General features: G+C 38.0%; 1 protein-coding gene across 1 annotated transcript in view; it reads left to right on the forward strand.

The window, feature by feature from the left end:
- Fkbp9 (FKBP prolyl isomerase 9) overlaps positions 1-13,531 on the forward strand; it is a 47,923-nt gene that overhangs the window by 13,004 nt on the left and 21,388 nt on the right. The window contains exons 2-4 of the mRNA XM_027939637.2: positions 3,841-3,986; positions 4,495-4,684; positions 5,310-5,455. Of these exons, the coding sequence (XP_027795438.1) occupies positions 3,841-3,986; positions 4,495-4,684; positions 5,310-5,455 (482 nt within the window). The remainder of the gene's footprint in view (positions 1-3,840; positions 3,987-4,494; positions 4,685-5,309; positions 5,456-13,531) is intronic.

Consider the following 13,531-nt stretch of genomic DNA (forward strand, 5'->3'; position numbering starts at 1 on the left):
AGCTTTATAATATGTTTCCAAACCAGAAGTAGGAGTATAGCTTTGTTCTTTCTCAGGATTCTATTGAATACGTGGTGTCTTTAGAGATTTTATATGAATTTTAGGATTTTTTTCCCCTGCAGAAAATGCCATTGGGATTTTGGTAGGAATTGCATTGAATCTGTAGATTGCTTTGGGTAGTAAGGATATTTGAACAACATTAACCCTTCCAGCCCATGAATGGAGAATGTTTTTTCACTTATTTTTGTCCTTTTTTTAAAAAAAATTACATTTTACTTGTGTCCTTTTTAATTTCTTTCAGCAGTGTTTCTTTCATTGTGTAAGGCTTTTGGCTCCTTGTTTTAAGTTTATCCCTAAATAAACTTTTTGATGCTACTATAAATAGTATTGTTTTCTTAATTTCTGTTTCAGTTTATTCACTGTTAGCACAGAAACACAACTGATTTGGTGTATTTGATTTTGTATCCTGCAATTTATGGCAAATGTGTTTTATTCCAACAGTTTCTCTTTGGAATTTTGGATTTTCTGCACATAAAATACTACTATTGGGGCTGGGGCTGTGGGCTCAGTGGTAGAGCGCTCACCTAGTGCATGCAAGGCCCTGGGTTTGATCTTCAGCACCACATAAAATAAATAAATAAAAACAAAGGTATTGTGTCAAATGACAACTAAAAAATAAATAAATATTAAAAGATACTACTATTTTACTTTTTCCTCTCCACTTTGAATGGCTGGTATTTCTTTTTCTTGCTTAATTGCTCTAACTAGGAGTTCTAGGACTACTTGGATAGATGTAGTGAAGGTGGGCATCATTTCCTTATTCCTGATCGTAGGGGAAATGATTTCAGTTTTTCGCCATTGAGTCTGATGTCAGCTGTGCACAGCCTCTTTATTAAACTTTCCTGGAACTCCTAGTTTGGGTGTGTCATCTGTTTCCCTCAGGACCCTGACTGAGACATCTGTAAAAGGTGTAAATGAGCTAGACACTGGGACAAGCTGTGTAAGTGCTTATTCCAGAGTTTGCAGAAATACTTTTCATGACCAGTTCTGGCCTTGATACTGCATGTGACTTTATGCCAATTGCACTGATCAGCATAAATTTGCTAACGACTTTATTTTTCCAGATGGTCAGAGTTTTAAGCCGTAGATAACACTGGTCTTGTGCTGTTAGTTACTTGCGTGTGTGAATGTGTACATTTTTTTTTCCAGAAAGGTATTTATTTATTTATTTAAATTTTGGTACCAGGGATTGAACCCAGAGGTGCCTAACCACTGAGTCACATCCCTAGCCCTTTTTATTAATTTAAAAAAAAAAAAATTTGAAACAGGGTCTTGCTAAGTTGCTTAGGGCCTTACTAAGTTACTGAAGCTAACCTTGAACTCACAATCCTTCTGCCTCAGCCTCCCAAACTGCTGGGATTACAGGTGTGTGCCACCATTCCTGGCTAGAATTTTTTTTTTTTGCTGTTCACAGTGCTTAGGCATTCATTAAGTTAATTCTGTGGGGCATCAACAGTTTCTATACAACATATGGGAAGGCCCTGTGCCAGGAGCATAAGAGTTCATAGTCCTGAGTTCTAGCCTTTTTTTCCTCACTTGGCTAACTTTAGGATCTTGGGGAGGTTTTTAACTTCCAGCGAGCCTGACATACACCCACCTGAAAGTGTTGTGTGGGGATTAAATGAGGATATGTGAAGAGCCTAGTTTGCTGCTGGGCCTGACACGTAATAAATACTTTGTAAATTATAGTTATTATTAAAAACTTGCATTAAGTTTGGGAAAACCGGTATTTTTAAACTAGCTTCCTGTCTATGCATTGTTGCTGTTTGCACATGTTCTGAACCTTGGGAGACTTTGAAGCTTGTCTTTTGGGTGCATTATTATAAACCTGCTAGTTCTATGATTGCTCTGTGGCATGGTGAAGTGCAAGCCAAGTGCAGCTCAAGAGCCGGCATTCCAGGGGGAGGGTGTTGGTTCCGGAGCTGGAGGGTGGAGGTGTAAAGCTGACTTGGGCACAAAACTGACCATGTGCTTTTGTCCTCTGGCTTGGCCTGAACTTGAATTCCTGCTCTCTATTCACTGACCTTGAAGAAAGGAAGACTTTTAAAATAGGCCATAAAACTGGGAGGAGATTGAGGTGTGGAGAGGCAGATCTGATGGAATTGCCCTGCCTCGGGTGGTGAGGTGGACTTCACTGCTTGCCCAAGCTGTTCATTAGGGGAAAATGAAGCAAAAGTGGAACCAATTTACAAAAGGAATGGTGGCAGGTACCAGGGATTGAAGTACCTGAAGTCAATCTGAACAGCTCTTAACATTTTACTAAACAAGAGATTATATGATTTTTGTGTGTGTGTGGTTCTGGGGATCAAACCCACACCTGCATGCATGCTAGGCTAGTTCTGAGCTACACCCCAACTCATACTTCTTTTTTTTTGTTTGTTTTAGTTGTAGATGGACATATACCTTTATTTATTTGTATGTGTCCATATTTATTTATTTATTAATTTATTATTATTATTTTTTTTTATGTGGTTCTGAGGATCAAACCCAGTGCCTCATGTGTGCTAGGCAAGTGCTCTACCACTGAGCCACAATCCCAGCCCATGTACTTATTTTATATATCCCCTAAGCATCTAGCAGTCTCCTAACAGGCAGACCCTTGTTGGTTGCTAAATTTGACATTGAAAAAAATGAGGGCAAGAATCACAGGCTTTGGGACAGGACTTCCCTGTGTTTCTCCTTTGCTAGCAAAGCAATAAACCTTCTCAAAAAAAAAAAGAGTGCATAAGTCACAATCATGATTTCATTATTTATTCTCTGACATAAGGCCATCAGCTGTCAGTCTTCAAAACATATATCTGAGTTATTTCAAGACTTCCTCAACCTATCTATTACCTGTGATAATTATAGTAAGACTGGCATAATGCTTAAGTTTTTGGAGCACTTTTCACATTGTTATGCAGATCCTGGGATGGCTATTATTATTACTTTCATTTTATAGTAGAGGAATTGAAGTTCAGAGAGCTTAAGTATGCTTTTTAAAAAATTTGTTTTTTAGTTGTTGATGGACTTTTATTTATTTATTTATTTATACACGGTGCTGAGAATTGAACCCACTGCCTCACACATGGTAGGCAAGTGCTGTATCACTGAACTACAACCACAACCCTTAAGTAAGCTTTATGGTATACCAGACAGCCTCTTCGTTTAGTCTTACTTGGATGATTTGGTTGTGTGTGTGTGTGTGTATGTGTGTGCATGTACTAATTTGGGCCTTTAATCTCTATTATGCTGCTTTTAGAGACCAGTCACATAGAAAATGGAGTAAATTTGCTGGACATTGTGATGCACACCTTAATCCCAATGGTTTGGGAGGCTGAGGCAGGAAGATCACGAATTGAAAGGCAAGCTCAGCAACATCGCAAGACCCCAAGCAATGTATTGAGACCCTGTCGTACAGTAAAATATAAAAAGGTCTGGGGATGTTGCTCAGTGGTTAAGCACCCCAGGTTCAATTCCTGGTACCCCCCCCCCAAAAAAAAAGATATAAACTCTTATTTTTGTGTATGGAAGAACAGGTAGCTATTTTGCAAATCACACTTAACATTCTTTTTTTTTTTTTTTTTCCCTAGAGAGTTAACTAGATTTGCAGACAGTATTCAAGGTAATCTGAAAACCCCAACCGTACAGATACTGTCCAGTGAAAACATTTGCTGTATCAGCGTCTACTTGGCGGGCTTTTTCTTGGATATTACCTTTATGGATGTATTTTGACAGTTTGTTTTCCCTTCAAGGAAGGACTATTTATGGTTTTTTTTCTCCTGCCTTCTGAATCTTCAGCTATGACAGAGGCTCCACTTTCAACGTGTTCGTGGGAAAAGGACAGCTGATTGCAGGGATGGACCAGGCTCTGGTTGGCATGTGTGTGAATGAGAGGCGTTTCGTGAAGATCCCCCCAAAGCTTGCCTATGGAAGTGAAGGAGTCTGTAAGTTTCCCTTCTGTATTTATAAACGTATCTGCAGACAGCCAGAATATTTGCAGGCTGTTCAGTCAAGCAGACCAGAGAATCTTAAGATGTTTTGTCCAGGGAAACATGAAAAGCTGTGAATACACACACAATTAAGATTTCCCTCTTAGGTTTATCTCTTGAGATATGAAAAAGACATCATTGACACAGGAGTATTGAATAATACCCCCCCTTTGTGTGTGTGTGTGTGTGTGTGTGTGTGGTGCTGGGGATTGAACCCAGGGCCTTGTTCATGCAAGGAAAGCATTCTACCAACTGAGGTAGAGCCCCAGCCCTTGAATGATACCCTTGGTGAGAGGAAAATCTTGGTTTTTTCCTCTTAATTTCATTTGAAGGAAAGATGGAAGAAGATGGGTTGTTTTGGAATTATACACCAGTGACCTTCCATTCACTTTGGCGGTGCCCTGGGTATTTGTTTGACTAGCTCAAAAGGTTGTGGTTTCTCATTGCGAACTCTTTATTCTAGCTGGTGTGATCCCCCCAAACTCAGTGCTTCATTTTGATGTACTTCTGATGGATATTTGGAATTCTGAAGACGAAGTTCAGATTCACACTTATTTCAAGCCCCCAAGTTGCTCTCGGACCATCCAGGTGTCTGATTTTGTAAGGTACCACTACAACGGAACATTCTTGGACGGGACACTGTTCGATTCGAGGTAAGTCCCACCATTTATGGCAGTGTCCGTGAAATGCCCCTCAGTTCCTCTGTCTTGTTTATTTTCTGTGTCAGTGAAGAAACCGGAAAGGGGGTACTTCCCAACTTTAACTAGTATCAAACTCCTCTGTGTAAGACTTTTGCTTCGTGTTTCACGCTCTATGGCTCTATGGTGCTCTATTGCACCACGTCAAAATTTAATAGATTTGAGGAAACTCTAAAAACAATCATTGCATATCTGGTTTAACAGTGTTTGGAGATCTCATTAGCAAGTGAAGGGGCCATAGATGTACATGTTTTAGTTCATTTTTTATAGTTTTCCCATGGAAAGAAAGGGAAAGATGACCATGCCTGCATCTATGGGGAGAAATGGGGCTAAGCTGGAGAACAGGGTACCCTTTAGGGTTTCCTCTCAGTGCTGTGTGTTTGATTAGGGGAATAGCTGCCTCTTTCATCAGTCACTGTGGACTGCTTATGGACTTCTGCTTTGTGTTTTGGAGCAAAGATCCATAAATGCCTGCCTATGTGCTTATTGTCTAGCTGAGATTTGGGTAACAAAAACCCTCCTGAGGGATAAGTTGGAAACACAGGGTATGGAACTTTTCCCCTTTCTCTTTGGATTTCAGTCACAATCGCATGAAAACCTATGACACATATGTGGGAATTGGCTGGCTGATTCCTGGAATGGATAAAGGGCTGCTGGGCATGTGTGTGGGGGAAAAGCGCATCATCACCATACCTCCTTTCCTGGCCTACGGGGAAGATGGAGATGGTAAGTTCTTTTTCTCATCATCTTTATTTTTATTGCAGTGAGTAATTCAGATGTGACCACATGAAACCAACAAAAGACCTTTCGGTCTATACTAATAGTGTTCAATATGGAAGTCACTAGCTGCAGGTGGCAAGTTACATTTAAATGAATGAATTAAAACTAAATTCCATTCTTTGATCACTGCTGCATTTCAGGTACTCAAGAGTTTTAGATTCTCAAAATTAAAAAAATTTTAAATAAAGAGCCTGGGATGTTGCTCAGTGGTTAAAGCACCCCTGTGTTTAATCCCTGGCACGACAAAAAAAAAAAAAAAAAAAAAAAAGAGTCATAGTTTCATGAGGCCTGCTGAACTAGACAGCAAAAAGTGAGCACTTTCATTACTGTAGAAAGTTACATTGAACAGTGATAGCTTAGATCATCTAGTGTTGAAACTTCCATTCACTCATGGTCACTGGCATTCATATGTAATCATCCTGTTATAGCCTTCAAGGTGTGGTTTTGGACATCTGTTATTTATTTTTTCTGTCCCACCTGTGATGATTTTTTTTTTTTTTTGGTACCAAGGATTGAACTCAGAGGCACTGAACCACTGAGCCACATCCCCAGCCCTATTTTGTATTTTATTTGGAGACAGGGTCTCATTAAGTGACTCAGTTGCTTAGCACCTTGCTTTTGTTTAGGCTGGTTTTGAACTTGTGATTCTCCTGCCTATGTCTCCTGAGCCGCTGGGATTACAGGCGCGTGCCACTACATCTGCTTATCTGTGATGATATTTGATCTAGACAGTCTGGAGGTTGTAGATATCAAGATCTAAATTTAGCCATATATCAAAATTGCCAGTCTGTCATTATGATTAAACAAGCCTAAAATTCAAATATGAGTAACTAAGAAATCCTCTTTATCAGCCAATATTCTGTTTTCCCTCACAGTAAAACTACAAACAGGATAGTGATTCTAATTAATATATTTTCTAACATAATGCTTTGATTTTTGTCCCTGTGGAATGAATGTCATAGATTAAACCATCAGAGGTGCAAACCAGGAAATTTTGGCAACTTAGCCCCAGTAGCCTGCTTTTAACAGATTTTATCATCCTCTGAGAGGAAGGAGACACGAAGGGTGGGCTCTGCCAAAGGTCAAGTTGATATGTGAAACCAAGTACTTTGCATATATATATTAGAGACCCTGTCTCTAAATAAAATGCAAAACAACTGTAATGCAAAATAGGGCTGTAATATATATAATATACTCTTCAGATGTCCCAGTTGCTTAATGAGACCCTCAAGTTGAAGGAGCCCAGGCATGGCATGCCATATGGGTCACATGCTCTGGTCACCTCCTTTAAATGGTATAACATGGGGAGATACAAAATGGTGGGCCAGAGGGAGGCAGCATTCTATGTCGCTCTGTGACCTGGGACTCAAGCCACGAGAATACTGCTCTGCCAGCTGTATTCCTGCTCCTGCACAGGAATCACATCACCGTGCCCGTGCAGGGCTCCAGGCTTCAGTGTCAGAGTAGGTCTCCCTACGCAGGACTACCAGGTACCCCATCAAGACCATCAGTAGCACCCACGCAGAACTTTCGGCCACCCACCCAAGCAGAAATCACAGACACTGCTCCCACACAGGACACCCAGCAGCTTCCCACATACAGGAACTCTGGCCACCACTCCTCTGTGGACCCCCAGCTACCACTGTGGGGCTCCCCCAGTTGCCACCATCTTGGGACTCTGCAGCAGCAGAGATAGTTCCCTATGAGCAGTAGCCTGCCTGCACCCGGGAACTTCACACAGGCTTTGAAGTCAACCACACACTACAGGCCACAGAGCTCGTCTCTGAACTCATTGTCCAATGCCATCGCTGCCTCCCCCACCCCACCTGACACCCACTGCTGAAAGCAGGCACCTCCAACTTGGGCCACCTTCATCACATCTTCAGTGGGGTCAGCTCCCAGTTTGGAACTCCAGCTGGCCAGGTACCCAGTTTCTAACTACCTCCTCTCCCCAGCAGCTGTTACACTCTGGTTACCTTCTCCATGCTGAGGGCAGAAATACCAGTTAACAACAGATGACCCCATCTATTGAAGGAGAGAAGGGAATCAGGAAAGATACTGATCTCCAACCAAAACCAATCCTGTTTCTTCTTTCAATATTTGTTTTCCTCTCCTTCTCTATTCTCTTGTCCTCAAATCCCCAAAATAGGTGAAACCAAGTACTTTGCATGAATTAGGATTTTGAGGACTGGGATATCTGAATAGTATATTACAGTTGTATTGTATACTCTTTTTTTCCCACCAATTTCTACTATTATCACATTTTTTGTTTTCTTAATATATATGTGTGTTTGTTTTATGTACTCTACTGTCTTCCCACTTACTTGTCTACCCAAAATTACTTCCTCTCCCTTCTCCTGCTACTAATCTTCCTCTTTAGATTTCTTTCTCACTTCCTAAGATATAAAAACTATAACCTTACCTTCAACCTCCTCAGCATATCATCCTACTCCTCACCCCTGAATCTTTGTCCACCATCATAAACAGTAAAACCTTTTACAAACCTACTGAATATATTGTAGATTAATTGAATTCACCATTTCTGTGCATTGTGACTAAACTGTAAATGTCTTAATAATAAACATTTGTTTTTAGGGTATATATTATTTATATTGGGATCTGTTAACATTGTCCTTCACCTTAAAGGAGAGGTATTGGATCCCTACAGGGGCACTATAAGCTTATAGGGTAAAAATGATAACTCCTCTGAGCCACAGAGCTAGAAAGGAAGACACAAGCAATATGAAAAGACAAGGGAAGAAAGTACCCCAAACAAATCAAGATACCACATTAACAGAATCCATAGCTAGCATAGCAGAAGAAATTACAGAGAAGGAGTTCAGGATGTACATAATTAAAATGTTCTGCGAATTAAAGGATGATATAAGAGAGCAAATACAGGCAGCAAAAGATCATTTTGACAAAGAGCTACATAAACAAACACAGGAAGCAAAAGATTACTTTAGTAGGGAGATAAAGTTTCCAAAAAACAAAACAACAAACAAAACCCAGAAATCATTGAAATGAAAGAAACAATAAACCAAATTAAAAGTTCAATTGAAAACATCGCCAACAAATTAGACCACTTGGAAGATAGGACCTCAGACAATGAAGACAAAATATATAATCTTAAAAAGAATGTAGACCACACAGTGAAAATGGTAAGAAACCATCAACAGAACATTTAATATGGGATAGCATAAAAAGACCAAATTTAAGAGTTATTGGGATAGAGGAGGCATAAAGTTCCAAACCAAAGGAATGAGCAATCTGTTCAATGAAAAAATATCAGAAAATTTTCCAAACATGAAGAATGAATTGGAAAACCAAATTCAGGAGGCTTACAGGATGCCAAATATACAAAGATCACAACAGATCCACAAAAAAGGCACATTATAATGAAAATGCCTAACATACAGAATAAGGAGAGAATATTAAAAGCCAAGAGAGAAAGGAATCAGATTACATATAGGGGAAAACCAATTAGATTATGTGCAGATTTTTCAACCTAGACCCTGAAAGCTAGAAGAACCTTGGACAACATATATCAAGCTCTGAAAGAAAATAGATGCCATCCAAGAATCTTATATTCAGCAAAATTAAGCTTTAGATTTGATGATTAAATAAAAACCTTCCATTTAAAACATAAGTTAAAAGAATTTATACCTTGAAATCCTGCACTACAGACTATCCTCGGCAAAATATTCCATGAAGAGGAATTGAAAAACAATAATGAAAATCAGCAGGGGCTGGGGTTGTGACTCAACGGTAGAGCTCTCGCCTAGCTTGTGTGAGGCCCTGGGTTCGATCCTCAGCACCACATAAAAATAAATAAACAAAGGTTAAATAAAAAAAAAAAAAAAGAAAGAAAATCAGCAAAGGGAGGAATTATACTAAAAGAAAAACTAATCAAAGGAGAAACCAAATCAAGTTAAATACCAAAAACCAAAAATGGCTGGGAATACAAATCATGTCTCAATAATAACCCTGAATGTTAATGGCCTAAATTCACCAATCAAAAGATATAGATTGGCAGATTGGATTTTAAAAAAGCCCCAACAATATACTGCCTCCAAGAGACTCATAGGAAAAGATGTCCACAGACTGAAGGTGAAAGGTTGGGAAAAATCATACCACTCACATGGACTACAGAAGCAAGCAGGGGTTTCCATCCTCATATCAAATAAAGTAGACTTCAAACCAGAGTTAATCAAAAGGGATAAAGAAGGCTATTTCATACTGCTTAAGGGAACCATTCATCAGCAAGACTTAACAATAATAACTTTATATGCCCCAAACAAAGGAGCGTCTACATTCATCAAACAAACTCTTCTCAAGTTCAAGGGTCAAATAGACCACAACACAATAATTCTGGGTGACTTTAACACACCTCTTTCACCTCTAGATAAATCTTCCAAACAAAAGCTGAACAAAAAGCTATAGAACTCCATAATACAATCAATAACTTAGACTTAACTGACATATACAGAATATTTCATCCTTCAATGAATGAATACACTTTCTTCTCAGCAGCACATGGATCCTTCTCCAAACTAGACCATATGTTATGCCACAAAGCAACTCTTTGCAAATATTAAAAATGTAGAGATACTACCCTGCATTCTATCAGATCATAATGGAATGAAATTAGAAATCAATGATAAAATAAAAAAATAAAAGCTACTCCAACACCTGGAGATTAAATAATATGCTATTGAATGAACATTGGGTTGCAAAAAACATCAAGACAGAGATTTAAAAATTCTTACAGGGCCAAGGATTGTGGCTCAGCCGTAGAGCGGCTCGCTTAGCATGGGCGGGACCTGGGTTGGATCCTCAGCACCACATAAAAATAAAGGCATTGTGTTGTGTCCATCTATACCAAGAAGTAAATATTTAAAAAAAAATTCTTAGAGGTGAGTGAGAACATAGATACAATGTATCAAAACCTCTAGGACACGGGCTGGGTTGTGGCTCAGAGGTAGAGTTTAAGGCCCTGGGTTTGATCCTCAGCACCACATAAAAATAATTAAATAGATAAAATAAAGGTATTGTGTCCAACTACAACTAAAAATTAAATATTTAAAAAACCCTCTGGGACACTCTGAAGGCAGTACTAAGAGGAAAGTTCATTGTATGGAGTTCATTCCTTAAAAGAAGAAAAAGTCAACAAATAAATGACCTAACATTATATCTCAAAGCCTTAGAAAAAGAAGAACAAATCAACACCAAAAGCAGTAGAAGACAGGAAATAATTAAAATCAGAGCTGAAATCAATGAAATTGATACAAAAGAAACAACTGAAAAAATTGACAAAAAAAAAATAGTTGGTTCTTTGAAAAAATAAATAAAATTGACAAACCCTTAGCTATGTTAATGAAGAGAAGGAGAGAGAAAACTAAATCACTAATATACATGATGAAAAAGGAAATATCATAACAGACACTACAGAAATAAGAAGATAATTAGAAATTATTTTTAAAACTTGTACTCCAATAAAATAGAAAATATCAAAGGCATTGACAAATTTCTAGAGCAATATGATTTGCCCAAATTGAATCAGGATGATATATACAATTTAAACAGATCAATTTCAAGCAATGAATTAGAAGACGCCATCAGAAGCCTACCAATCAAGGAAAAACCCAGGATAAACAGCTGAGTTCTACAAGACCTTTAAAGAAGAACTAATACCAATACTCTTCAATTTATTTCATGAAATAGAAAAAGATGGAGTACTTCCAAACTCATTCTATGAGGCCAATATCACCCTGATTCCAAAACCAGGCAATGACACATCAAAGAAAGGAAACTTCAGACAAATATCTATAATGGTCATAGATGCAAAAATTCTCAATAAAATTCTGGCAAATTGAATACAGAAACATCAAAAAGATAGTGCACCACGATCAAGTATGGTTCATCCCTGGGGTTCAAGGTTGGTTCAACATATAATGTTGAACAATAAATGTAATTTATTCATCAATAAATGTAATTCATTACATCAGTAGACTTAAAGATTAGAATTATATAATTATCTCAATTGATGCAGAAAAAGCATTTGACAAAATACAACATCCATACATATTCAAAACAGTAGAAAAACTAGGGATAACAGAAACATATCTCAACATCATAAAGGGTATCTATACTAAGCCCCAGACCAACATCATTCTAAATGTTGTAAAAACTAAAAATTGGAACAAGACAGGGATGCCCTCTTTCACCACTTCTATTTAACATAGTTCTTGAAACACTGGCCAGAGCAATTAGACGAAAGAAATTAAAGGGATATGGACAGGTGAAGAAGAACTCAAATTAGCACTATTTGCCGACAGTATGATTGTATAACTAGAAAACCCAAAAAATTCTACCAGAAAACTTCTTGAACTAGTAAATGAATCCAGCAAAGTAGCAGGATACAAAATCAACACCCGTAAATCAAAGGCATTCCTGTATATCAGTGACAAATCCTCTGAAAAGGAAACGAGGAAAACTGCCCCATTTACAATAGCCTGAATGAAAAATAAAATACTTGGGAATCAGCTTAATGAAAGAGGTGAAAGACTTCTACAATGAAAACTACAGAATGCTAAAGAAATAAATTAAAGAAGATTTTAGAAGATGGAAAGATCTCCCTTGTTCTTGGATAGGCAGAATTAATATTATCAAAATGACCATACTTCCAAAAGCATTATACAAATTTAATGCAATTCCGATCAAAATCCCAATGACATTCCTCATAGAAATAAAAAAATCAGTCATGAAATTCATTTGGAAAAATAAGAAACCCAGAATAGCTTAAGCAATCCTTAATAAGAAGAGTGAAGCAGGTGGCATCACTATACCAGACCTCAAACTATACTACAGAGCAATAGTAACAAAAACAGCATGGTATTGGCACCAAAATAGACTGGTAGACCAATGGTACAGAATAGAGGACACAGATATTAACCCATATAATTACCGTTATCTTATAGACAAAGTGACAAAAAGATATGTTGGAGAAAAGATAGCCTCTTCAACAAATGATGCTGGGAAAAGTGGAAATCCATATGCAACAAAATGAAATTAAACCCCTATCTCTTACCATGCACAAAACTCAACTCAAAATGGATCAAGGACCTAGGAATTAAACCAGAGATCCTGCATCTAATAGAAGAAAAAGTAGGCCCAAATCTCCATCAAATTAGATTAGGCCACTACTTCTTTAATAAGACTTCTATAGCACAAGAATTAATAAATTAAAAAGCTTCTTCCCTACAAAAGAAACAATCAGTGAGGTGAATTAAGAGCCCACATCTTGGGAGCAAATTTTTACCACTTGCACATCAGATACAGCACTAATCTCTAGGGTATATAAAGAACTCAAAAAGCTAAACACCAAAAAAACAAATAACCCATTCAATAAATGGGTCAAGGAACGGAACAGACATTTCTCAGTAGGTGATATACAATCAGTCAATAAACATATGAAAAGATGTTCAACATCTCTAGAAATTAGAGAAATGCAAATCAAAACTACTCTAAGATTTCATCTCATTCCAGTCAGAATGGCAGCTATTAAAAATACAAACATCAATAAGTGTTAACTAGGATGTGGGGGAAAAAGTCACACTCATATATGTTGCTGGTGGGACTGCAAAATGGTGCAGCCAATATGGAAAGCAGTGTGGAGATTCCTTGGAAAACTGGGAATGGAACTACCTTTTGACCCAGCTATCCCACTCCTGGGTCTATACCCAAAGGACTTAAAAACAGCATACTACAGGGACACAGCCACATCAATGTTTATAGTAGCACAATTCACAATAGGTAAACTGTGGAACTAACCTACATGCCCTTCAGTAGATGACTGGATAAAGAAATTGTGGTATATACACAATGGAATATTACTCAGCAATAAAAGAAAGTAAAATCGTGGCATTTGAAGGTAAATGGATGGTGTTGGAGAAGATAATGCTAAGTGAAGTTAGCCAATACCTGAAAACCAAATGCCTAATGTTTTTTCTAAGGAGGCTG

The sequence above is a fragment of the Marmota flaviventris genome, chromosome 1 (genome assembly GCF_047511675.1).
Source record: "Marmota flaviventris isolate mMarFla1 chromosome 1, mMarFla1.hap1, whole genome shotgun sequence".
NCBI classification, from domain to species: Eukaryota; Metazoa; Chordata; class Mammalia; order Rodentia; family Sciuridae; genus Marmota; species Marmota flaviventris.